Source organism: Urocitellus parryii, chromosome 6, assembly GCF_045843805.1.
Source record: "Urocitellus parryii isolate mUroPar1 chromosome 6, mUroPar1.hap1, whole genome shotgun sequence".
Lineage (NCBI taxonomy): Eukaryota > Metazoa > Chordata > Mammalia > Rodentia > Sciuridae > Urocitellus > Urocitellus parryii.
Window position 1 is genome coordinate 145,582,610 of NC_135536.1, and position 27,006 is coordinate 145,609,615.

General features: G+C 46.5%; 1 protein-coding gene across 2 annotated transcripts; it reads left to right on the top strand.

Annotated features, from left to right (window-relative positions):
* The first annotated feature begins 1,637 nt into the window (after nucleotides 1-1,637).
* On the top strand, nucleotides 1,638-26,688 carry Synm (synemin). Of its 2 annotated transcripts, XM_026394725.2 has the most exons (5): nucleotides 1,638-2,533; nucleotides 7,547-7,671; nucleotides 17,995-18,065; nucleotides 20,431-22,847; nucleotides 23,766-26,688. In XM_026394725.2, exons 1-5 carry the CDS (start codon nucleotides 1,724-1,726, stop codon nucleotides 24,069-24,071), a joined length of 3,729 nt encoding a protein of 1,242 aa, XP_026250510.2. In that variant the 5' UTR covers nucleotides 1,638-1,723; the 3' UTR covers nucleotides 24,072-26,688. The 2 variants fall into 2 exon arrangements, with proteins under 2 accessions (XP_026250510.2, XP_026250508.2); XM_026394723.2 differs by having other exon boundaries at nucleotides 20,431-26,688.
* The last annotated feature ends 318 nt before the right edge of the window (nucleotides 26,689-27,006 follow it).

Consider the following 27,006-nt stretch of genomic DNA (forward strand, 5'->3'; position numbering starts at 1 on the left):
CAGGGACAGTAGAACCCCTAGTGGCATGGGGAATCAAAAGGTTGAGAATGAATGGCTGCAGCTGAATCCAGGCAACTCCATAAATGACCCCACAGTGCCTCAATGTCCCACTGTGGCTCAGGAGAGATGCTTGGACTGGTGGGGTCCCCTGCAGGTCTTCAGTGATGATGCCACTGTGATGTCATTGCTTTTCTTGTCGATGGGCATCTGAGGGAGTGGGAGAAGGGTGGACAATGATGGGGGTCCAGAGGCCCCTGCTCTTTGCATTAGTACTTATTCTTAGCAGAAAGGGAGAGGAAATTCTTACCTGAAAGATAAAAAATTCTACCACTGGCACAATGGGATCTCTGAAATGAGGTCTCCAGATAAACAAAGACTCACTTTCTGCCCCATTTGTGGTCAGAAACTCAAGCCTGTCACAAGAAGAGCCCTGGAGCCTTTTCAAGAGACCTTCTTTGGACAACTTGCTAACCAACTCACCTTTCCACACCCTCTGTAAAATGCACTGACCTGCCAGGTGGAGCCCGGTGACCAGTGGGTGACTGTCCAGGTCTTGTCCCCATCCTGACCAAGGACCCTTGTGTTTGCTATATGCTCCTATTGACACTTATATTGGTTCTTTTCATTCATTACTTAAATAACTGTCATGAAAGGTAATGAAATGCAAATATGCAAAAAATAGCTGTGGTTTCTATGGCAATTAAATTGAGAGCTTTCTTAAGGGCACATTGTTGAAGACAAAAAGAAAAAAAAAAGCAAAACCTGCTGTCACGTTAGGTGTGTGTTGGTCTATTGTAAAAGTTTTGGGAGACGTGAGATGTTTAGAAAGTCATTCAATCAGAACACTTCAAGATCTCTTTAAGTTTTACTCCAACGGAATGAAACTGATGATGTTAAGTGTTATGTCCCACGAGGGTAGGTAGTATAAGAAGGGAAGGAAAACAGACTCCAGTATTGAAAGAAAGAAGTCTTACTTGTACATCAAAATATTGGCAAATGGAGATATATTTATGTTGTAAGTTAAAAAAGAGTATAATGCACACATGCCTGTGTAAATAAATATATACAATATTCCCCCTCCCCATATATATATTCTTCCTTTCTTTCCTTCCTGTGTTGGGAATGGAACCCAGGACCTTGCCCAAGCTAGGCAAGAGTTTTACTACTGAGCCACATTCCCATCTTCAAAATTGAAAAAATAAAAATTTAAAAAAACCTCCTGATCTTCAGAGCCTCGGATGAAAAGTCTTCTATAAATAACGAATTTCACAAATGCTCAGTCTGCCTCGGTGGCGTCTTGTTTTTCATCCATGAGTGCCAGGACTTTGGGATTCCGTAAATACCCGTGAGGGGCAGCAGTAAGGAGACCTCTTCCGCGTCCCTTCTCCGACCCTGCTCTGCCAGTGAGCCACCGCCAGCTGTAATCCGACGGCAGCAAAAAATGACCAGGGTCCTGGGCTGGGCAGTCTCTTGGCGCTACGGTCAGCCCAGCAGGCGGCGCTGTCCGGCCGCAGTGGCCGCGCCTGTCCTCGCTCTGATTGGCTAGGGCCGTGGCCCGCGCCCACGGCTACCCTCCGGGTCCGCCAAGTGCAGCGGTTCGCCAGCTCCCGCCCCAGTCTGCGGGCCTCCGAAGCGGCGGCTGGGCCGGAGCGGCGCGGCGGAGGGGACAAGATCAGGGCAGGACGGAATTGGATAGCCGGGAGAGCCCCGCACACCCAGCAAGATGCTGTCCTGGCGGCTGCAGACGGGGTCCGAGAAGGCTGAGCTGCAGGAGCTCAACGCCCGGCTCTACGAATACGTCTGTCGAGTGCGGGAGTTGGAGCGCGAAAACCTGCTCCTGGAGGAGGAACTGCGCCACCGGCGCGGACAGGAGGACCTGTGGGCCGAGGGGCAGGCCCGCTTCGCCGAGGAGGCGCGCAGCTTGCGGCAGCAGTTGGACGAGCTCAGCTGGGCCACGGCACTGGCAGAGGGTGAGCGCGACGCTCTGCGTCGCGAGTTGCGGGAGCTGCAGCTGTTGGCCACCGAAGCGAACGCCGCCCGCGGCCGCCTGGACGCCGAGCTGGGCGCTCAGCAGCGCGAGCTGCAGGAGGCGCTTGGCGCGCGAGCCGCCCTCGAAGCTCTGTTGGGCCGACTTCAGGCTGAGCGCCGCGGCCTCGACGCGGCCCACGAGCGCGACGTGCGGGAGCTTCGCTCTCGCGCTTCCAGCCTGACCATGCACTACCGAGCCCGCGCTGCCGGCCCCGCCGCGCCCCCGCCGCGTCTGCGGGAGGTGCACGACAGCTACGCGCTGCTGGTGGCAGAGTCGTGGCGGGAGACAGTGCAGCTGTACGAGGACGAGGTGCGCGAGCTGGAAGAAGCGCTGCAGCGCGGCCAAGAGAGCCGGCGCGAAGCCGAAAAGGAGGCGCAACTCTGCGCCAAGGAAGCAGAGGCGCTGAAGCACGAGGCGCTCGAGCTAGAGCAATTGCGCGCGCGGCTGGAGGATGAGCTGCTACGGATGCGCGAGGAGTACGGGCTGCAAGTGGAGGAGCGTCAGGTCCGTGCCCGGAATGCCCCCCTCTTCCTGTGGCCCCAGCTGGTCACCAAGCTTACGGTGTGGGTGGGAAAGCGGGGTTCCAGGAACCACAGCCAGTTCACTCAGGGTCGGAGCGCGGCATCAAGAGAGGATAGGGCCGGCTCAAAGGGTACCCAACACTTTGCGGCAGGAGCCTTCAGGGTCCAGCAGCTTGCCAGCCTTGGAAGAAGAGTGTGGTCCATTGGTCTTTCAACTCTTCAGTGGTCTAGCTTTGGGTAACAGGTCCCATGGCTAGCTCAGTCCCCATCATCTTGTTAGATTGGCAACCTAACAAGGATTGTTGTTGTTTTGTTTTTTGAGGTAGTGGGGATTGAACTGAAGGTCTGGCACATGGTAGTCAAGCGCTCTACCTCTGAGCTACAACCCCAGCCCTATTTTTTAATTTCGAGTCAGGGTCTTGCTAAATTCCTCGGGACTGACCATGAACTTGCAATCTTGCCTCAGCCTCCCAAGTAGTAGGGAATCACAGGCATTCACCATGGGGCACAACTTTAAATTTTGACATGACTAGGCACATCCCAACAAACGACCTTCTTGGCTTTAGGTTTTCCCAGTCGCCTGTGCTCTGTATACCTAGTAAACTTAGACCCAAAAGTCAACCAAGAAATTTCTCTTGATTTCCAGAATTGACAGCACATTCCTACTTGGATATGTCAGTGTGTTGGGAAGTTTCAAGGCAATAGCAAGTCCTTACGTGGAGGCCTCCCAATCTTAAGTTGGTTTCCAAAACGGTTTTTATTTTGTCAGAATGATTTCTCAGATAGTTGTGGCTGCCTTATTTGTTCTTGAGAGGAGCAGCAACTATTTTGCAGGAAAGGTCCAGAGTCATTTTGCTCACAGTATGAGCTGATGTCAGATCTCTGGGTAGTATAAAAGTTGTGGGAAAGCAGGTCCCTGTGGTGGATGTTATTACAAGTGCAGACTTCTATAAACAGTTACTATTTCAGAGAAGCAACGCCCTCACCCTCTGAACCCAGCAGGGTCATCTGTGGTTGATTTATTGTCTGTACACCCAGTCCAGTCTTAGTGTTTGGCTCTGGCCCTACCTAGCCTCAGCCAGGGTTAGAAATGTACTTAAATCTGTAGTTCTAAGGACAATAGTTTGAAATAACGTCAGCACAATTTCAGAAAGATTTTAAGGGAACAGTTTGCAGCTCTGAGCTAACAATTTATGATATGGTGATTTTGTGCTTTTTTTAAAAAAAATTAGAAGTAAAGGGCACTTGTGGGTATTGATATGGAATGACTGGGGTGATGTGGCAGGTATCTACAGAGAGTCACCAAATATCTTATTATCTTTGGTTCCCTGTACTGTGCTAGAGTTTCAGTATCCAAAGAGCTAAAGACTAGATGGGCAGTCATAAAAAGTAATATGGGACTAAATTGTAGGAAATTTTGTCTTTTGGGTTGTGGGCTTTGTTTGTCTTCATTTTATAAATCAATTTTGGCTCGTTTCAGACCTTTAAGCTCTGGTTTCAGTGTTCTTTTTAGCAACAGAACCCTTCACCTCTAATGAAATCTTCAGAGGAACATCAGATCTCAGGTGAAAACAGAGTTCACCTGGCTGGAAGAGAGATGGGGACTTGGAAGTGTAGTTAGAATCACTGTCCATTTCTTTCTCCATACAAGGACTCTGACCACCTAGGGAAGTGCTTCCCTGAGGTCACACCTGACTCAGAATAGGACCCCGTCCTTAACTCTCTATCCAGTGATATCTCTGTCTTGTTGGAATTTGCTTCTTTCCCCTAAAAGTAACAAGGAAAGAACATTTTGATAAGGACCTGGTTTCTTGGTGTTTTTTTTTTTTTAGTCCCAGTTTATGGAATGTTACTAGTTATTACTTTATCCTTATCCTGAATCTTTCCCCAGTCAGCAACGATATTTCAAGTTGTACTCCAAAAGATTAAACACCATAAAAATGCTCAGAATTATGTCAAAGGTATTTATGATTTAATCCCAAGCCTCTACTTTATTCAGATTCCATACAAGCTCAGTCTGTGGAGGCTAAAAGCTGCTTTAACTGATTTCCTGTTCACAGTGTTTTATTACTAACAGTTAACTTCTATCAAAGTGCTTCCTGTAGCACAGGTATCAAACACTTTATGCATATTCACTCTTGATCTTTACTCCAAATCCTAGCCCTATTTCATAGATGATGAAATGGGCATATAGATCACCTAGTCTGTAAGTGGCTAAAACAGGGTACTCCTCGGTTTGATGCCTGAACAACCAATCACTGGGTCACATTTCCTCTCTTTCATCTAAGAGAAACCTCTTAAAGGGGTCAAATACCCATCTGTGATTGTAAGATATGAGTGTAGAGTTTAGGGTGCTGTCTGGGATAGAGCTATAAATACTTAAGTAGCATCCAATTTATGCTTATTATTATTAATACATTTAGTTTTTGTATTTTGAGTGAGGTAATCATGGTATTTAAGTCCCTTTAAGCTCTAATGTTCAGAATTGTGAGTGACTCGGACATTTGCAAGCTCTTCCTATCCTGTCTGTGTGATGTGCTCAACAAGGGGCAGCTTAGAAGATTTGGTAGAGTGAGTTAATTCTCTTGACATGAACAGCAGAGCACTTTCCCTTGGCGTGGAACTTGATTTTACCATCAGTTGGGTGGAACTTGGTTTTACCATCAATTGTGATGGTCTCCTAAAGCTCTCTCCATTGCAGCTGGAAAAACTGACATCTCTCCCAGGTTTTTTGCAACATTAGGTGAAACGGCTTTGCTTGGGCTGGAATTAGCATTCTGTGCCTGGTTTCTAGCCCTCCAGGCTGGTCCTTAGCTTGAGAACTTCTAGCAAAGCAGAGTCCATGTCTGAAGCTTTGTGCTATCACCAAGATTAGTTGTGATTTGGGGGGAGACTATTGGGAGTCAATCATTCTTACTTGTTCATCTTCCTGCTTCCAAAAATTCAAGAATTTTTCTTTGACAATTTAGGAAGAGCTGACTCACATGGAAATGTGGTTGGAATGATACTAATTTCAGCTTAAGCTCTGTTTCATTTTCCTCATTTGGTGGGGCATAGCAGTCTTCTGTGTGTTTGGGGCAGGGAGAGAGAATATTTGTGCACACCCCTTTGGTATAGCTGAGCCATCTTTATCTGCTCAGGAGGTTTGTGGGTAGAGAACTGAGTTCATCTGATTTTTTTTCTAAGTAATCTAGCAACACTTGAACTTTGTTGTAAGGAATAAATTACTACAAATTCTCAAGTTTACTATATTAGAAAAGATACATGGTGTGAGCACACATACACTCATTCACATGTATTTATAGCACATTTTATATTATAACTTTGTACTTGAATTTATATTCCCTGTAGAACAGGGTAACATAGATGTTAATACTGGGACTTACTATAGAATGTGTGAATGTCATGGCTAAATTTGGCAACTCTGTCACTAATCAAGGCTGTCATGTGGTTTGCTTTGGTAAACTGCTTTATCTGCTTATAATGCTAGCTTTGGGTTCCCTTAAGCATATTCATCCTGAGTCATTAGTCAGTGGTTCTTAAATTTATTCCTTTGCTTTAAAAGTTAAGTGTGTTTTGCTTTTAGTTTCTAGCACCTGTTATATAACAAGAGAACCTAACACAGTCATCAGCTTAGAAATGAAACTGTTGTAGAAAGCAAAACTATTTACATGCTGATCTTGTATTTTAGAATGATAAATCCGGTGTGAGATCTTAGTTCAGATCATTCTTTGGTTTCATAGATACTACGAATTTCTTCTGGACTCTCAGTAACTTGCCAGGTGTTTAGGATGGTGGCTAGATTCTAGCAGCAATGAAAATACATATCTCTCCCGAATAGTCTTATGTTTTCAATTCTAAAGATAAGTGATTATAAGTGTGGTTTAGTTTAGTTAACTGTGTTCGAAAATACTGCTACTTTCCATTCCATACCAGAAGTTATAAGTATATGGACTTATTTCAGGGTTTAAATGTTTGCTTGGTTAATTATTCCCTAGAGTGACTAATTAACAACTATGATGAAAACACAAAGTGTAGAATGTACAAATGAAGCCATTGTGTGCGATAACAAAAGATATTGTGGACCTAAAATGGTACATTTTGAGGAGGGTAATATCATTTTGATCATTTTATCTTAAGTTAAATTCACCAAGATCCCACTTGTAACAAGTGTTACAAGTGTGCTATGTGACTGGCATTTGAGGGGCATGTGTCTGGAAGCTGAATGCAAAGGGTAGTGGTGTCTCCTGTCTAAGGAGGGACAGGCCAGGTGAAGGTAATTAGCCAGGCATGAAGGCACCATGAGAGTGCTTATTAAATAGCTGTGCAAGAACAATCCAGAACAATCATTTGTTTCCAGAATATATTTCTTCCCTGATAATTTTAAAGTAGTTTCTCTAGGTGAAAAAAAAGAACTCTGCATCAGTTTACCTGATAATTATTGGAGAAAACATAAGTTTTAGGGAAATTTTAGTTCATATCTGAGTGTCTCCAGTTTTAAGTATTGTAAACCCCCAGATTTCTGGTTGTGGCCTATTTTCAATTGCATATCAATTGATCTGTTGGATATATTGGCTTTCCTAAGTAGACTGATGCCTGAAATTGTAGAGATGATTTAAATAAACACCTTAGCATTCATTATTATCAGACCATCTGAGCAGAGAAGCCAGTGATCTATCAAAATCCTCCATATGCATTAAAAAAATCTTCCAGGGGCTGGGGTTGAGGCTCAGCAGTAGAGCGCTCGCCTAGCACATGCGAGACCCTGGGTTTGATCCTCAGCACCACATAAAAATAAATAAATAAAATAAAGATATTTTTACAAAAAATTTTAAATCTTCCATATAGAAGAGAGACAATATTTGAAACCATCCTTGCAATTGATCACCTGTTTAATAAGACTGGAGGTTTTTCACCTCCTTTTATGCCCTGAACTGTTGCCACCTTCAGTTCGACCTAGTTCTTGGATCTAAAAGCCCTTCTTTTCTCTTCACAGAGGGTGATCGATTGCCTGGAGGATGAGAAGGCGGCCCTCACCTTGGCCATGACTGACCGACTGCGGGACTATCAGGAACTTTTGCAGGTGAAAACTGGCCTCAGTCTGGAAGTGGCCACCTACAGGTAAGGATGCTGTGCAGGTTTGTCTTGAAGTCAGTGGTATAAACTCACTGAAGCATCTCTGTGGCTTTGTGATATAAGCAGAGAGCATCCTTTTCCATGGCCAGGTGAAGAGTCAAGTCCTCTATGGCTGAAAGGATGAAGAGGAAGAGCAAGGTCTTGCTCAGATCACTGGCCAGGGGTCCCTCAGAGTTGGCAATAGCTGAGTCTCATACCTTTGCCTAGTGTTTCTGCATCTTCTAAGAGCTTTGTACTTGTCAACTCACTAGATCCTAGGAGTTGGATACCTTGTTTATGGAGGAACAAACTTAACTCAGAGAAGTTGCTGAGCTAGAATATAGAGTGCCAGGATTTGGACCCAGGACATCTGAATCCATCTGCCTGTTGTGCTGTTCCTTCAAATTCCAGGGTACTGATGCACACACCCTCACCCCCAGCATCAGTTTGGCCTTGAAAAACTGCATCTGCACTATGAGACTAGTATGGAACTCTTGGGCAGCTGGCTTCATCAAGGTGTTGACTTGAATTCAGTATCACCAATCCAGATGGAAAGGTCACAGAGCACTCAAAGAGGCAGGGTGTAAGTGGGGCACAGAAGGCAATGGGTCCTCTTCAGAACCTGCTTTGTGTGACCTCTCCCCAGGTGGTCATCAACCTTTGGTTGAGATGGTGCCCCTTACTTCCTAGCAGCTTCATGCTCGGAAGGGCCCCAGAGATCAGCAACGTATTATGGAAGGACAGAGACCCGGGTTCCCACTGGTAACAATGGTAACAACAGCCAACACGATGCAGTCGGTACTGCCTGTCAGACACGGTGCTCAGTACTTAGCAGCTCTGCTCCTTGTCACTCTCTGAGGTGAATGCCAGGCCAACCTTTTATAGGTGAGTGAGAAAGGCCTGGAGTTCAGGGCTGCAGGCCAGTGGGCAGGGCTGGAGCCAGCCGAGTCTGATCCCAGGTCTGTGCCTTCCTCACCAAACCATGGAAAGTGGGCACAGTGCCCACTTCATTTGCAAGATTGTGGTGTGAAGAGTTTTGAAAACCACCCTGGCAGACGAAAGGAAAGCATGGTCCTCAGTGCCGTGTTGCAATGATATCATGCTTAGCACTTTTGAGAAAGTTGACCTTCCTCCCACCCAGGCCTTACTTAAGGTAGTGGATGGACACAGCCTCACAGGGAAGAGGGGCTGATGGTGGTGTTGCCGGGGCTGGAATTGCTCCCACTTGTGACTTCCCAGCAGTGGCCATTGCCCCTGCCCCTGTCTAGTTGGCAGTCATCCCCCTGTGGACTATCTCATTGCAAATCTCATGTGAAAGGGAAAGGACTGGGGCTCTTTAAAGCCTAAGGCACATTTTTCTGTGTTTCTGACCAAGGCCAGCTCTCAAAGATCTTCAACCCTTCCTGGCCCAACCCTTCCTGGAACCTTCACAGTGGAGGAGAAGCATTAAAGTGATCATAAATAACAAAATTGCATGTCTATGGTTTCCAAATATAGATTTGTAATTTATAAATGAATGTATAATTTGATAAAGTAAACATAAGTAATAAAATGAAGACAGTGAATGTCATAGTCCAACACTGGAGATTTTCATCAATCCCTGTTGGCCTGTTTGTAGCCAGAAAGGTCAGGCATCCAGCTTGGCAGGTGGATAGGAGGAGGAGACCTTTCAGTGCCAGAAGGCAGGAAGGTCACTGCCTTTGTCTCCTGCCTGATAAGTGGTGATCAGGAGTAAAAATGAGGCTGGGCTTGGGACCTTGGATACCAAGAGGAGACATGGTCCTGCTGAACCCCCTTTCAGGCAGGGTCTGTGGTTGCTCCCTTTTCCCTGTCACCAGCATTGCTGTGTGGGGCTGGAGGTGCTCATCTGCTTGATATGCAATCACAAGATTTTTCCTGCAGTATGAATGTTGATTGCACCAGCATCTGAGTGGTTACAGGAGAGATGCTCAGATGCAAGATGGATTCTCAGCCTGAGCTGTACCTGGGAACCCCTGAAGACCCTGAGAGGGCATTGACCCAGCCCAGAGATTCTGATTGGATTGGTGTGGGGTAGGACCAGGTGTGGTGGTTTTAAAACCCCTCCAGGTGATTGTTGGGCACTGCCAGCGTAGAGAACCACTGATCCAGAGCTTCCATGCTTAGAGGATAGTCTGCACCCAGCCACAACTGCAGCATGATTGTAAGCTTGTTGAAAATGCAGAATCTCAGGCCCACCTCCAGCCTACTGGATCCTAGAGGGCCTTATAAAAAGATGCCAGGTGATTTGTGTACACTCTGCAACCCTGGAGTGGGGGCATTGGTAAATGCTAAGCCTGTCCCACAGCAGTCTGGAGTAGGAGACCAAAGATGGATTGCTGTTGGAGAGGGGAAACTATGGGGTGTAGTACAGGCTCACACTGGGCATCAGTATGTCTGCAGCATGTGTGGCCATCCACTCAGGGTCACATTGGATCTGTCTAGGGTCACAGAATCCTGTAGAGCCTCCTGAGAGTGGCCTGAATTAGATGAAATTTGAAGCTCTGAACATCCTAGATAAGCAACACTCATTCCTTGAATCGTTATTTTGCAGATTCATGTCAAAATGAATATTCTAATTCTTTCTAATGTATTATTGTAAAAATTTTCAAACATAAGAAAAGCTGAATAAGCACTCCTTCCTGTACCTGCCATCTGGATTGTCCAATGAACTAAATTTGCTTTATCTCATGGCTGTCTCCCTGTCTATCCCTGTATCATCATCCATCCTGTTTCTGATGCATCCTAAAGTAGGCTGCCTGGACCTCTGATTGTTACTTTGTGACAGGTAATAGCTGCCTTTTGTTGAGTACTTGCCATTTCTTAAGTGCTTTGTAGATAGTATCTCCAATTTTTATAACTTTTCTGCCAAGGCATATTTTGCATGTGATGAAACCCAAGCTCCAAGAGGCTGTTACTTAAAAGATCACACAGCTAGTAAGTAGAGAGCCCGAGATTCTAACCTCAGATCTTTAGCCAGGGCTTTGCCTCTTCATGCCCTGCTGACTGTCCTGTTAGACAGAAAGGTGTTGGATGTAGTGGGATGCTCTAGGTAGAAGATGGTGAAGACTTTGCCCCTGTCCTCAACTGTAGGATGGTGCAGTCCTAGTGCAGGGGGAGCCCATGCGGCATGCGAGGAAGGCTTCCTGGAGGAGACAGTGCTGGGTTCCTGTGGGAAGGGAAGCCCATATGGAAGGGCTTTCCAGGCTGAAGGAACACTGTGTTAGTTTTGCATTGCTGTGACCAAAAGATATGACAAGAGCAATCCACCAAAATATCATGGTAGAAGGGTAGGGCAGAGGGAAGCTACTCTACTCATGGCGAGTGGTGACCAGGATACAAAGAAAGTGATGAGGTTGGGGTCACAGGGAAAATGGACCCTTTCAGGGCATGCCCCCACTGACCCACCTCCTTTAGCCATGCCCCACCTGCCTACAGTTCCCACATCAGTCCATTCAAATTAGGGTGGACTGATTAGGTTACAGCTCTCCCAATCCAATCATTTTACCTCTGGACAGTTCTTCATTGACACAGCTTTGGGGGGATACCTCATGCCAATCATAACAAGCATCTCCTGGGTGGGGACCTAGGACTGAGTTAGCATGGCCTATGTGGCAGTGCCAGGCATTTGGGGATCCCTGACTAGCTTGGTTTTGGGGACCTGTCATGGACGATTGTGAGTAATGGATAGACAGGAGCCTGTGAGGCTGTGTCTTATAAGGTGGGATGTGGGGCCCTCAGGCTGCTTCAGAGATACAGGACATGTAGGATTTAGTGCTGGACTCGGGATTGAAAAGGTATGACCTTTGTGGCCTTGGTGTTAAGAATCCTAAGCTGTAGATAGGGAGGCATGGACCTGTGTAGCCTTGTGTATGATAGAAAACAAGTAGAGGTTTCTGGAGATCACAGGGGTTGTGAGACTTGGGGAAGTCTTCTGGGAGAAGGAGAGATTGGCCAGGGTCTTGAAGGATGTGGGGAGGAGGTGACAAGTAGGGGAAATGTGGTAGGAGGGATACTGTTTAGGTAAAATGTCAGACAGGATATGAAAACGACAGAACACACGTTCTCAAGGAAGTACTGGAGATGGTTCACTGCCAACTGAAAGAGGTTAATAAATATGGTTCAGAGACAAAGAAATTTTCAAAGAACATGGAATTTGGGTTTTTCCTTGAAGTCAGTGGGGGAAGCAGGGACTTAGGAATTGGACCAGCAGAAAGGGATCAGGAGGGAGCTCCAGGTAGGCAAGAATAAATCAGAAAATGAGTGGAAGAAGGAGACCCAAGGTAAGTGAGCAGAGATCCGGGAAGGTGATTGTGCAGGGGCCTCAGATATCAGGCTACTGAGTTGGGGCTTTCTGCAGCAGGCAGGAGCAGTCCCCAGACCAGCAGCATGGAGTGGGCAGACAGCCACAGGCAGGTGGGGAGCTGGGGGCCTAGGTGTGGAGGTGGAGGGGTCTGTGGGCAGGAGGCAGGGAAGACTCAGGAGTCTCCTTCTTTGGAGTTCTAGTAGTGAGGGCCTGATATAAGTGACTGTGGCAGCCACAGCAGTGCCTGGGTGGTGCGGGAGTCAGCAAGGAGCCCGAGGGACTGTGGGTTTTCTGGGCAGGAACATGTGAGAAGTGTGCTACTCAAGGGTGCTATTTCAAACTAGATCACCCACCACAGAGCCCTCTCCATAAATAGGTGCTTACAAAGGATCGGTGGTTGATAATCTGAAGATGACAAAAATGAGAGCAATACCCAGAACCCACAGTGTCCCAACCCATCTCTCTGTGGCATGAAGAACTGGTCCAGCTGCTCTCGGCTGAGAACGGGTGGAAGCACAGTTAGAAAATAGGTAGCTCCCCTGCACGGCAGCGGCGACGGCAAACTTATCGTCAGCAAGAACCCATTAGAAAATACAGTGGGAAAAAAAAGGTAATCAAAAGTGAAAGAACAAAGGCAAGAAAAAACTCAGGAAAAATCTAAAAGCAGAAACTGAAAATCTGAGGAATAAGGAAACTGTACAATGGATAACAGGAAGAAGGCTCATCCTGGATTTTTGGTCTGGGTGACAGACAGTCTTGGTCAGATAAATGCTTACATCCTACATACACGTATGATCACACTACTGGTGTGACTCAGTGCCATGTACAGCTAGAGGAATGAGAAGTTGTGCTCCATTTGTGTACAATGTGTCAAAATGCATTCTACTGTCATGTATAACTAATTGGAACAAATTTTAAAGAATAAAAAAAATTATAATGTTTTAACTTTTATTTTTTAGGGGGAAAGGAGTACATCATATGATGTTTGCTCTATATTTCACCTCAAAACAAACAAAGAAAAGCAAGGCCAGAATGATTTCCCAAAAGAAAAAGCCTGAAAAAAGTTTTGCCTAGCCAGCTATGAAACTGTAATGCGGAAATGTACTGCCTGGGGTCTTTAAGGCAAAAGTCCTTTTAAAAGTTTAATTTAGAAATAATAACATCAAAAAATGTTCTTGTGTGTCTGCACAGGGGGGTTGTGAAGCTTCCAGTGGACAGTGAGGGTGTGTTTTAACTGAGGGACAAGGCATTTTAGTCTCGTCTAGACTTTACTAATCATGAAGCAGTATAGATAACTCCTAATGCCTACAATCTTATCATTCTCCTGATATTTCTGGTTGCTCCATTATTTTTTAGGTCGCTTGTACCTTTTCATATGTGTTCAAAGGAAAATATTTCTTAAAGGGTTCTCAAGGTCTGAGAGAAGTACATTTCATTTTCTAAAAGTTAAATCCTACTTTTTTGGGTGAGCACAGTGGCATGTACTTGTAATCCCAGCTGGTGGGGAGGCTGAGGCAGAAGGATGGTAAGTTCGAGGCCAGCCTGACAACCTAGTGAGACCCTGTCTCAAAATAAATTTAAACAGGGTTGGGGACATGGCTCAGTGCTAGAGTGCTTGCCTCGCTAGTGGGAGGCTCTGGGGTCAATACCCAGTATTGTAGGGACTTACTTGCTCTCTAGGTGACACATTTGGAATGAAGAAAAATTTTATAGTTTTAACAATATATAGTTGAGAGGATAAACCAGTATGTTTGGTTGCTAACTAAGTAAACAAATTAACACCCAATCAACCATAAATTTAAATAATCAAAAATCCCTTGCCTTTTTAACTCACTTTAGTTAACTGAAAATCGTTTTATTTCTGAGGTTGAAGAGGAGGTGGTGATATGATAATTTTTTTTTTTTTAAAGAGAGAGTGAGAGAGGAGAGAGAGAGAGAGAATTTTTAATATTTATTTTTTTAGTTCTCGGCGGACACAACATCTTTGTTGGTATGTGGTGCTGAGGATCGAACCCGGGCTGCACGCATGCCAGGCGAGCACGCTACCGCTGAGCCACATCTCCAGCCCGTGATATGATAATTAACTTTGACTGAGCACTTACTTTGTGACAGCTATTGTTTTAAGAATTTCCACTTATTTACTTGATTACCACCACAAACCTGAGTTCTCCCCATTTCAGAAATGGGGAAACTGAGTCAGAGCAAGTATGAGTGGTAAAACTAGGACCTGGTGGGTCCAGGATTTGAGTGCAGGTTTTCTGCCTCCAGAGCTTGGTCCCTTATGCACTTGTTGTGCCGCTTTTTCCTGTTCTATAAGTAACCTTTATGTCTCTGTTAGACTCTCTGCCCCCAATCCCTTTGCACCCAGGTCTCTAGTATGTATTTTAGGATGGGATTTAATACTGATCACAGAGAGAATCGCGGGAAATGGCCCAGCACCACCACCTCCTTGTTATCCTTCACATAAAGCCCGTGTCCTTCTGACCCCTTTAAACTGAGTCTCTCCTCCCTTTTATGCGACAGTCTTCCTAGTCAAGTGACCTCCTATGGGCCAGGGTCTCCGGTGATCCAGGCAGCCCTTCTCCATCTGAGGAGTTCACCTTCCATTATGTGCAATGAGGAGGCTGAGGCAGGCAGCTCAGAGGCTCCTCTCCCACCTCTCAGAGTCCCCAGCCTTCCCTTCCTTCTTCCATAGCTCCACTCCTGTGTTAGCTAGGTAATGCCAGGTGAGCCATCCACAGGCCCCAGGGCCAGGGCAGGCTCCATACAGAGAGTGCTTCTAGAAACATCCTCTGCCTGTCCCTGTCCCCTCCCTCCTGTCCTCATTTATGGGAGGTGTACGGTGCGGTGGCCTTGTGCCCACAGTGCTGAACAATAGCAGATATGCCTTGAAATTCCATTAGGATCATCTATTCCGTGCAGACAGCCCTGCCGTGGGGCCAGTTAGGATGCCGGGTGGCCCATTAGGGCCTGGAGCCTGGCCAGAGGCCACATTACAGCACTGTGGGTTTGTGCTGGACTTCTTAATGAGGCCAGAGTCCGGGGGTTTTCCGAATGTTTGCTTGTTTTCCTGCTCGAGGGGCTGCCAACCGGTGGGGCTCTGTGAAAGGCTCACTAATGGCCTGTGACTCAGGGGTTGGCGCCCCTCGCGGTCTCCAGGGCCTGGAGGCAGTTCTCCTCCACCACTCTCAAAATAACCAGGTTTGCTGGGCGCCTCCGAGAATGCTCTGTGCTTTCCTTAAAGAAACAGTGGTTTCTGAAACTGTTCCTTGAAGAGTGTTAGAGGAAACCTCCGAGGTTTTGTTTCTGCCTTTGCCCTGTTAGTCCCAGGAGCTGAGTTTGACAGGGGCAGGATTCCGTGCCTGCCACTGAGGTGCACATGCTGCTGGGGCATGAATTAAATGACCAGTATCCAGCTGTGCTCGTCAGACCTGTGCTGGGCACACAGGGTAGAGGAGGTGACATGTGCCTTGCTTCTGGGATCCAATCATTGACGGAGGACACAGATGAGGGGCTCTTGAAGGAAAGCACTGCCGGGCTGTTTGGGGTGAAATCACAGGAGACGTTGTATCACTTTCATGAATGTGGTCTGGAGGGTCGGTCTGCAGGATTTGTATTTTTCTGAAATTTGTATGAAATGCCACTGTCTCTGGCCTCGTGGGAAGGCCTACTTCATGCCAGGGGAAGGGTTGGGCAAGCCGGCTTCCTGGGTTTGTGGCTCACTGTTTTGGTAAGCTGTGGTCCCCTGGCCAAGGTGCCATCTCTACACTCCATCCAGCCTTCTGTAGAGCAAGGGTGCCAATCAAGACCCTGCCTAGTGGGGCAGCCAGGAGCGCAGGAGTGAGTGGGCATGAGAGGTAGAGCTGAGCTGGGTGCTGAGAGTTGGCCAGAGATAAGAAAGGTCCTGGGTGTGGGAGGCGTTGGTGCTGCTTCTCAACCCTGTCCCAGTCCACGTACCTGTCTTGCGTACCTTAGCACTCCGCTCAGGGTCCTGAACTCAACAAAAGCTTGGTGGTCTGAATTTCCCCGCAAAGTAAAACAGAACCACTCTCCTTTGTGGGATGGAGGTAGACATAGCTCCCCCCAGGGAATCTGTCATCTCTCCTCTGGGGCGTGCCATTGATGTCTTCTGCTCCCTGAACCCCTCACAGGCACCTTTCTTCCTGGCTCATCCTGATGAAAGGGCCTGGGGCACCCGAGTCTTACTCTGGAACCTTGAGCAGGCTCTGAACTAGAACTTGGCCATCTCCCTGTGCCCTCCTCTGGCCCCCTTAGTTGTAGGATGCTACCTTCTCTGCTGTTGTAATTCTGGGGTCCAGACCCCTGGAGTCTGGCTTTTATTCTGAACATCTCTCTTATGATACAGACCCCAGAATTTTCTTGGTGATGGAAGCTGTTTGTGTTCCTGGAACCTAAACTGCTTGGTCATGAGGGTGTGGGATTAATGGGAGGTGTCCTGTTTCCTGGCTCCCATCCTGAGTGGAAGGCTGGGGCTCTGGCCTCTGGTGTTCTTGCATCTGCACACATGTGCGCTTCAGTGTCCGCTTCTGTGGCAAGCCCACCCGTGCATACCTCAGCAGACCCCTCTTTGCCTTCTTTGCTTTGTTCCAGCTCCCAGTGAGTTTCTGGCCTTTGTGGGGATCACTATGGTTAACTCAGTAGAAATAAATCTCAGTGTGGTTTGCCTGAGCTGCCAAGTCCCTGCCAAGAGCTGGGCTCCCTCCTCTGTTTTCCTGCCTGACTCTCAGTAGTAATATCAGCATTTCCATGTGGGCTGTGGTTCTGGTTGCCCTTTGCCATATACAGTGTATTTCTGGGAACTGGGGTTAGTGACATCACATGTTGCTCTAGCAACCAAACAACTGTTGCGCCTACAGCTACCAGCAGCCTTGGGGGGCCTCTGGGAGCCACCAGTTGATGGGCAGCCCTGTGCTAACCCCCACCCTACCAGTCTACCAGTATGCCGGGTCTGTCAGGCCCACGCTTACCACAGTGCCAGATCTGAAATGGTAGATGTGAGCAACAACTTAAAGAAGACACTGTAATTTTAGAATCTTGCTGCTAAGCATAGCCAAAGAATCACCTAGATGGGTGCTTTCCATTATTTTACTGTAAGAGACAGTAGATAGTAGATAGGGTCCTCAGGTCTTCCTTTTCCTTCCTGCCTGCCTCCCTCTCTCTCTGTCCCCCCCCCCCATCTCCAAGGTGTCCCCAGGAACTCCATTTGGAAACCACAGATACAGTGTAGCTGCCTTACTTATTTATGCATGGTGTCACTGTTCTTCAGGTCAGCCCTCTGCAGTCTGCCCCCAACCTGCAACTCCAAGAAGACCCCGTAGGCGTTGAAGTTGTTCTGGGCTCCAGTAGCCCAGGGTGAAGTGCTGGCCTGGGCCCCTCCCTATTGCCCAAAGAAGCCAGACCTCGTCTTCCCTGCTGCACCATCTATGAGACACCACGTTGTGCATGTCATGTTCCTCCTTGCCCTGGGTGGGGAAGGCCTTACAGAAGGACTTTGCTTTCAGTACTTCTGAATCCCTAGCCCACTCAGTTTCTTCAGCTGCCTGGTATCTGTTGAGCATCTGTCAGGTGGCAGGAGCTGGGCTGGGCACCAGGGATTGGGCTGTGAGCATAGCAGTGTAGCCTGGGGAGGCTGGTGAGTGGGTTGACCGTCCATGGTGCAGCCCCCGCCCAGCCATATCTCCAGACACAAGTCCTAAACCACATAGCACTGTGACAGTGTGGTCACTGACCAAATGGTACCCAATGTATTTTATAAAAGGCACATCTCTCTGTTTTTTTTTAATTGTCTTTCCTTTCCTATTTATTTGTTTATTTGTTTATTTAGAGACAGCATTCCACTGTGTTGCCCAGGCTGGCCTCAATCTCCTGGACTCAAACGATCCTCCTTCCCAGGCTTCCCAAGTAGTTGGAACTATGGGTGTGGGCCACCTCACCTGGCTGTTTACATTTTTTAATACATTATTTTTAAAAAATATTTTTTCCAGGGCCTTGTTGGAAGGAGAAAGTAATCCGGAAATAACAATCTGGACTGAGTACACCGAAAATGTGCCACAAGGTAAATATAAGAGAAGCTAATTATTTAACTTGAAAAACACTTTCCATCTGAATTGTCCTTCTGTGGGTAGAGAGTGAGGTCCCACTGATCTGGAAGGACAGGGCTGGCCTATGTTTTTTCAGGTAACAGTTCATCTCTCTTTTAAATGCCAAATAGATTTCTTAGTTTAATGGAACATTATTTAAATTACAATGTTGATGAGATCGTGTGGGGAAGTGCTTTTAAAACTCATGTGCTCATCAAGCCAATATTTTGAGATATTCCCGGCCAACATGGTGAGGAGCCAAAGTGGCAAGCCAGGCAAAGTGAAGCGTGGTGAGGCTGCGGACATGGACCTGTGCATCATGCCCTTGGAGGAGACAAGCTTTCCCTTTCCAAACCGAAGTGTTAAGGTTGTATCCAGTTTGGGAAGATACTGTTTAGGCAACAGCAGGTGGTCAACATTCTGGAACCTGCTACCTGGGCAGAGGCGGGGATGGTTATAGCATTTCTCCCACCATAGGTGGAGACAGCTCAGGAGCTCTGTCTGGGTGCCCTGACAGCACTCTTACTTCAGGCCCAAAGCTGCAGGACAGGGCTATCCTTCCTACAGCGGTAGAACCAACACAGGAGAATTTGATATTCATTTGACTGGAATGGATTTGGACTTAGACAATGTCTGCAAGTTTGCTTTCTAATTTTGAGAATAAGCCTTAAAAAAGCAAAGATGTCCATGTAGGTGGCCCTTAGATGACCTGCCTGGCATCAGTTAACATCTGACATCTATAAAACAGCAATTATTCATTCACCAGATTTCAAGGTTTACCACATTTTTGACTTGTACATATGTAAGTCTGAAAGACTGTGACATACCTAGAGGAAGGGCCCAGGGCTAAGCTGCAAGGAGGCCCAACATTCTATGAATGGGGCTTGATTATAGTTTATAAGTGGTGACCTTGGAGCCCAGGAAGAGGGCTGATGGATGTCTCTGTTAACTTGTTTTTTTTCCATCATGGTTTTTTTAAGCTTCTTGAAGGATATAGAGATCTCATATTTGTAACTAAATTTACTTTAGCATTTACCATTATGCCAAAGAAAGCAGCTATGGAATAAAAACTACTAGTTGTGAACTTTTTAGTTAGACTTTAGGCTTCCAAGTAGTACTATGTCCTGCAGAGTATGTACCCATCAACTCTTTGTTGAATAAATCTATAGGTGAGTTCCCAGGTAGGGAATTGATCAGCACATATTAGTACACTTATATATGACTTTTGTCATATTGCCTAAACTAATGTTGTCCACTTGCTCACAAGATGATAGACCTGAAACGAGTCTGTGATCATCCATATTAATCTTGCTGAACCTTAATTAAATCCAGGTGTTTCCTGGGGGTTCATCTTCTGGCATTTTTCAGTTTAATCTCAGTATTTTGGCCTAAAAAGAGGAATTTTTGTCGGAATTTTCCTGGCTTGGTCTCTCTTCTATATCTTAGGATCTACCTGAAGGAGGTCTTTGGCCTTGATTGTCTAGAGGGAGATCAAGGGGAGAGAGGTCTCTGCCCCAGCTCAGCTGGATGGGGTGTGGGAAGACACTAGGGGGCACTCTTGGGAGGTTGGTGCATTGGCCATGTTAAAGCGCTGGCTGCCATGCCTAAGAGCAAAGGGTGACCCTATTTGTGGATGGTCCAGAGCAAAGCTGGAAGCCTTAAGATTCTTCTCAACTCTAGGATGGTTGTCTCTCCCGGACAGAAGGTAGGGTTGACAACTTTTTGCATGGGCACTTTATCAGATGAGGAGGTTGTCACGTGTAAAAGGAGAAGAAATCAGGAAGCTCAAAAGAGTTAAAGTCTCCCATACCTATTGGCCCCGCAGGGAAATCAGTAAAAAAGAAGAGTATATTAAATGGAGGAGAGCTATACTATTTGGTGTTCAGTAATTATACACTTTATAATTATAGAGTTCTTCTCTGCTGAAATAAGTAAAATAAATTTACCTCAAAAAGTAGAAATTAATGATTCTGAAATATCATAATATTGTGAAATTTCAGCTGCAAAACCCAGCACCTCTGGCCTCTCTCGCATATGTGCCATGCCTTATAATCAGATCTTTGATATTTCTCTTACGATGAGTGAATATTTTAAAATTAGGAACTGGAGAAAAGCGTTAGGTTGCAGTATTTGTAGTGCTATATTTTATTGTGACAGAATTTTTTAAATGACCCCCCCAAAAAAAGAAAATTGGGGGACTAAAAATGCTCTATTTACAGGGGCCTTCCTGTGGTAATAGGGTATATTATGTTGAGAGGGATTTGACCTGCACTAGTGCTTTTAATAAAAAAGATAAATGATGCCTGTCATCTTAATGAACTGTTTGTTCAATTTCTACAGAATTCAGAAACGAATCCTATCAATATACCGACTCAGTATTACAGAGGAAAAATGAAAGAAATCTGTTTCCAAGGCAGAAATCCCCCTTGGTGGGTTTAAACCACAGCTCCGCTCTGTATTCTCATGGGCACTTCGGATCTCGGACCACCAAGTCTGTTGGAAATGAGGCCAGAAGAGGATATTCTTCCTCCGTCACTACCCGGCAGGAAAACTCTTACGAAAAAATTGTCAATGGTCAAACCAATTTCCGAACTTTCTCTCCAACCCCCAGTCTTCTAAGAACAACCAACACCCAAGTTAAAACATTCCCCAGTAGACCCAAACCCGAAGGTACAAGGGATGCCCCCACTTATTCAGGCAAAGAGTCCACCGTTGCCCGAGAGTCGTACCAAGAACGCAGGGACAATGTGGGAGCAGGTGTTGTAGAGAGCCCTCGGCCAAATGAGAGGACCGTCACTTTGGGAAAAAAAATAGAAGTGCAAACCACCAGGGAGCAAGAAAGAAATCGATTAGGAGCCATCAAAATTAAGCCCGAAGAGAAAATGTTTGATTCCAAAGAAAAGGCTTCAGAGGAAAGAAACTTAAGGTGGGAAGAACTGACAAAGTTGGATAAAGAAGCCAGAAAGCGAGAAAGCCAGCAAATGAGGGAAAAGGTCAAAGAGAAGGAATCACTGAAGGAGAAAAGTGTGAAAGAAAGAGAGATACCCATTAGTCTAGAAGTATCCCAGGGCAGCAGACCCCAGGTGTCCCCAAAAGGCTTACAGATGCCGGAGAAGAAGGATGCTGGTGACAGTAAAGTGGGAGAGACGATGACAAAAGAGACAAGGTTCAGGTTGGGCACCAGTGACACTGCTAGTTCCCTGCCAAGCGATTCCATGACAGAAACCATAGCAGAAAACATTGTCACCAATATCCTGAAGCAGTTTACCCAGTCTCCCGACACCGAAGTGTCTGCTAATTCTTTCCCAGACACAAAAGTCACTTATGTGGATAGGAAAGAGCTTCCTGATGACAGGAAGACAAAGACGGAAATAGTCGTGGAGTCTAAACTGATGGAAGAAATTGATGTTTCAGACGAAGCTGCCCTGGACCGCCTTTTAGGCAAGGATGTGAAGGAAGTGGGGCTGAAGGGAAAGTCGGCAGAGCGGATGATAGGGGATATCATCAACCTTAGTCTGAAGGGAAGAGAGGGGAGAGCAAAGGTGGTCAACGTGGAGATCGTGGAAGAGCCCGTGAGCTACGCAGGCAGTCGCGGGGCGGAGGAGTTTTCCACCCCCTTTGAAGTGGAGGAGGTGGATGATGTGTCTCCCAGCTCCAAGGGGCTTGTCGAGGAAGAGGAAGATGATGGAGACACCAATGTCACGTTCTCAGTGAATCGGCGTCAAAGGACCAAGCCGCCCCGGGAGAACGTCGTAACACACGTGGAAGAAGTGACGGAGGCAGGTGACTCAGAGGACGAACAGAGTTATTTTGTTTCGACCCCAGATGAGTACCCGGGGGGCCATGATGGAGATGAAGGCTCCGTGTATGGGCAGGTTCACATTGAAGAAGAATCCACCATCAGGTACTCCTGGCAAGATGAAATTGTGCAGGGGACTTGGAGAAGGAGAAAGAAGGATGGCACAGTGGAGGAGAAGGAGGTGGAGACCCTGGAAGTTCCAGTAGCCTCCCCGGGGGGCAGCAAGGGTTCTGCTCACTGGAAGGAAGAAGCTAGTGGTGAACTGCATGCGGAACCCACGGTCATCGAAAAAGAAATCAAAATACCACATGAATTCCACACCTCCATTAAGGGCGGCTTCTCCAAGGAGCCTCGACACCAGCTGGTGGAGGTGATTGGGCAGCTGGAAGAAACCCTTCCTGAGCTGCCTGAGCGCATGAAGAAAGAGCTGTCTACCCTGACCAGAGAGGGTCAAGGGGAGCTGGGGAGCGTTTTAGTTGATGTGAAGAAAGTCCAGGCCTCCGAAGGTGGGCCTGTGACCTTAGTTGCTGAGGTCAACCTCTCACAAACCGTGGACGCTGATCAACTGGACCTAGAGGAACTGAGCAGAGATGAAGCCGGGGAAATAGAGAAAGCTGTGGAGTCAGTGGTAAGGGAGAGCTTGACCCAGCGACATGGCCAGTCACCTGGAAGCCCAGACAGGGAAGGTGGAGCTGAAGTGTCAGCTGGTGGCATTCGCTTCAAGCGCTGGGCCACGAGGGAACTGTACAGCCCGTCTGGTGATCTGGATGACGCTGGCAAGCCCTCTGCCCAAGGCCCGGTGTCAGCCACCGTGAAAGTCAGCAGCCCCAGGGGCTTCGTGCAGACTCACGTGCTGGAGGACGTCAGCCAGTCCAGTAGGTACATTAAACTAGGCCCCACAGAAATCTGGAGGACTGAGCAAGTCTCCCACGGAGGACCCACCGCAGACGTGGCGGAGGTAAGTAGTGACCTCAGTCGGGCAGGCAGCTCCGCAGGAGCCAGCCAGTCTGTGAGGCACTTCACGGTGGGTCCCCATCCAAGTCAAGTGTCCACAGAAGTCATCTTTCAAGGCCCGATCTCTGCCTGGCAGGAGGCAGGGGGCAAAGAAGAGCCTGACCTGGCAGAGCCGTCCACCACAGATCCTGAGAGATCCGAGAGGCACAGCACCTTTGGCTCCAGGCAGTTTCATGCTGAAAAGGAAATTAGTTTTCAGGGTCCCATTTCGGGGGCAGTGAAGGTTGGTGAGAGTTTTGTAACTGAAGAGTCAGTGGGTACCCAGACTTCTGTAAGGCATCTTCAGTTAGGCCCTAAAGAAGGACTTAAGGAGGAAATTCAGTTTACAGCCCCCCTTTCAGACAAAGTGGAGTGGGATATCAGAGGGGAGTCTGTATGTACCCAGGAGTCACCAGGGAGCAGCACATCTGTCAGGCACATCGACATCGGGCCTCTGAGGCAGCCGGCCACTGAGCTGACAGTTCCCCAGCCTGTGGAATTTGGTGACTCAGAATGCATCGTCCCAGGAGAGGGCTCTCCAGGCATGGCCCAGGCCACTCGTAGTTATACCTTGGGTAGAAAAGTCCTCATGACTGAAAAGAGCACATTCCAAAGGCTTGTTTCTGAGTCTCCTCAGGAGGGTAGTGCAGGGGACACGTCAGAGGCAGAAGTGACATCAGGTATTAGCAGATCCTTTAAGCACATTCAATTAGGTCCTACAGAGACCAAAACCGCTGAACACATCGTCATCCATGGACCCATAGCCAAAACATTTGCTCTGGCTGGTTCTGCAGATTCCCCTGAGCTAGGCAAGTTAACAGGCAGCAGCACAACGCTAAGGCACTTTGCACTGGGGCCCAAAGAAACTTCCTTTACTTTTCAGATGGACGTGAGTAACACAAAGGCGATCCCCCGCTGGACACCAGAGGCAGGGACAGAAGTGGATGCTCACAGTGTATCTGACCGTGGTGTCCGGAGAGATGCTGACAGTAGGAATGACCGGGCAGCTGGCGGGAGCTTTCAGGCCTCTGCTGGGGATGGAGAGAAGGGTGCGGAGCAGGCGGGGTTCGATAAGACAGTGCAGATGCAGAGAATGGTAGACCAAAGGTCAGTGATTTCAGATGAAAAGAAAGTTGCCCTCCTCTACCTAGACAATGAGGAGGAGGAAGAGGATGGACACTGGTTTTGACAAGCAGAAATATTTTGTTTTAAATGGCATCTTGTTTGGAAATACACTAACATACAAAGGCCTTACTTTATGTGTAGGGGGGCCTTATTATCAAAACTGCCCCTATTTTGCTTACTTTAGAGAACTCTGGGCAATGCCAATTGACTTCAGAGTTTATCTGAATTTCAGATTAGTTCATGCCTTTAGAGGCTTTGGAATTTTAGTTTTGAATTGGGACTTTTGCCAAAAAACACTTTTTTTTTATCTCTTTAATCTTAAAAACTTCCTTTTTCTCTACTTGTGGAGATAGTTTCTGCCAGTTTTGCACCTGGTCACAGACAGAGCTTCCATCTGTTTGATACTGTGACTAATCATCTATGAACAAGATGTCTAAACATTAACCAGATTAAAATAATATATTTAAGAGTCTATTTTGTTTGCATGTGCTAACATGAAATAATAAACTAACATTTTAAGGGAAAAATAAGTACATTTTTACTTTCCAAAGTCTTTGAAATAAGCAAGACTATATCTTAAAAAAAATCAAAATAATTTCATCTTTAGAAAAAAGTCACTTGTTAGCAACTTAAATTCATTTTAAGACTTGAATGAATTGCTTTCTATGTGCAGAACTTCAAAAAACATAGTGTTTTATTTATGGAGAGGAAAGCTGTAGTCTACTGCGATGTTTCAAATCAACATATCTGCTATGTTTGCACCGGTTCCCCTGTACTGGATGCATGATAGGGAAAATGATTGTTGGAAGTTGCTTATAGGACCATTTATTTTTTGCAGTACTAAGTCATGAGGTAGTGCACAGCCTGAATACTCTTTTTTTGTTGTGGCCTAAGTTCTGGAGTAGCTGGATCCTGTCAGAGTCTGCATTCTTGAGCATCTCTGTGCCCCAGCCCTTAGCACCAGTGTTCTGGTTCACTGGTGAGGGGTAGAACCCTGCACTCAGTGAGGAGGGTGTTGATGCTCAAACTGCACCTGCACCGGCAAAGTGATCTTGTGCAGGAAAACAGAAGGACAAGGTGGACTGTGCCTCCCAAAGAGGCTGTTCTCAACTGCCCCCTTGTGGGTTGGAGCTCTGTCTGAGCTCGAAGACTGAAGGATGAAAATGCAGCAACCACAAGCCAACCTCGTGGAAGCTTTTTGCACTTTAAACAGAAATCCTGACAGTGGGGGTGTTTTGTCCAGTGAAACACATAACACATTAGATGAAACAGGGTGTGTGGAGCAGGAACTGGGTGGCTCTCCTACAACCCAGCACCCAGGCACCCAGGACAGGCCCCGGAAGTTGACAGAGGCCTCGTGCTCATGGGCCATGTAATGTGGACCTGCAAACTTATACTACTGAATTTAAGATATTAGGAGGAGTGTGCTCATTTGGATTCATTTTTATTTTGCACATGGGTCTTGTTTTTAAAGTCCCCATCTTTCAAAGATGTAGCATCACATATTAATGGGTTTCTAGCAGCACAGCATTATTTTAGTCCAGACTAGTTGCTTTCACATAATGTGGGCTAAGCGTTGCTTCCTGTAGCACAGTGTGGTAGATCTGATGGTAGTGAATTCAGGAAGAAGGATCCGTGGTAATGCCACCTGCAGGTGGGTTATGAATATGGTGGCGGAGGTAAGACATTGGAGGGTCTTCCCTCCTTCTCTCACATGGTGGGTGGGTGGGTGGGTGTCTCCTCTCGTCCCTGTAATGGTGATGGCAGGTAGGTTAGGAAGAGTTAGTTTTCCTTAGTCAATAAGTGGAGGAGAAATATAGAATGCCTTTCAAGATGATCTGTTAAAAAACAAACAAACATCATGAATCCAGGTAAAGAAAGAAAGTTGATTTGAATAGCAAGTTTAGATCTTTGTTACCCATCTGCCAAATTAACTAGTGGTTATCAGACTAACATAGAGGTGACTCCTTTGCAAAGGCTTGTCTTTTCCAACATGGTCAAAGATGTGCTGATTTATGTTCACCGTAATTGGTAATGGTGTTATTTATTAGAATTTGGTACAGGTGACAGCCTTTTACTTGATGACAAGACAAAGTGACGATGAAGAGTCTATTATGAGTCTAAATGGGCTTAGCTGGATGTCAGTGTCCTAACTCATTAACTTGTAAATGGGTGCTGATGTAAGCAGGTTATTAATATCACAACCCACCTTTACTTATTTTGGAAAATAAACATCTTAGACCTTAATTTTCATCTCTAAGTTGGAATGCATGTCTTCAAGGAAATATTCTGCCAGAAGTGTTTACCAGTATGGAGTCATGAGCTGTCATCGTGCTAAGTCTCTGGATCACGGCTTGCCCTTGACATCATGGCAGGTCACCCCAGAGGTCCATGTTCTTTAAAACCAGCCACTGTGATCAACCAGAGTGGAAACACAAAGAACCTTTTCCTACTCATTATTACGTGGACAAAATAGTGTTTATTGGATGTTTTTGAGCTTCCCACTGGTTGATTTGATAGTTTGTTTAGGATGTGTGTTTAGAATGGAATCATCTAAGAAGCTGACTTTGCTAACCTCCTGTTCGTAAAGAGAAATGTCACAGACTGTGTAGAAATAAAAAATCTGAGGAGAAAAAAAAATACTATGTTGTTCCTAAAGAGAATGAATGTTTTCCACTCGATTTTGGTGTGTTTTCTTTTAAACTCTAATGAAAGCAAACATAAGTTTACATGCATGTCTTCATGGTAGCACAGAATTACTGGGAGAATATATATAAGAAGTTCCAGTTCACCTGAATCAGAACTCAATATTGTGGACACAGAATTAGATAGGATGGTAGACAGCACAAGCCACCTGGCTGGTGTTCAAGTACATCCTGGACACTTAGTGGTAAAAATGTCATCACAGCTGGAAGACAAGTGCCGCAGGATGTGACCATCCTCTCCCTTGTGCCCAGGACCCAGGGGTTTCCTGGGACACAGGACTTTCTGTGCTAAAA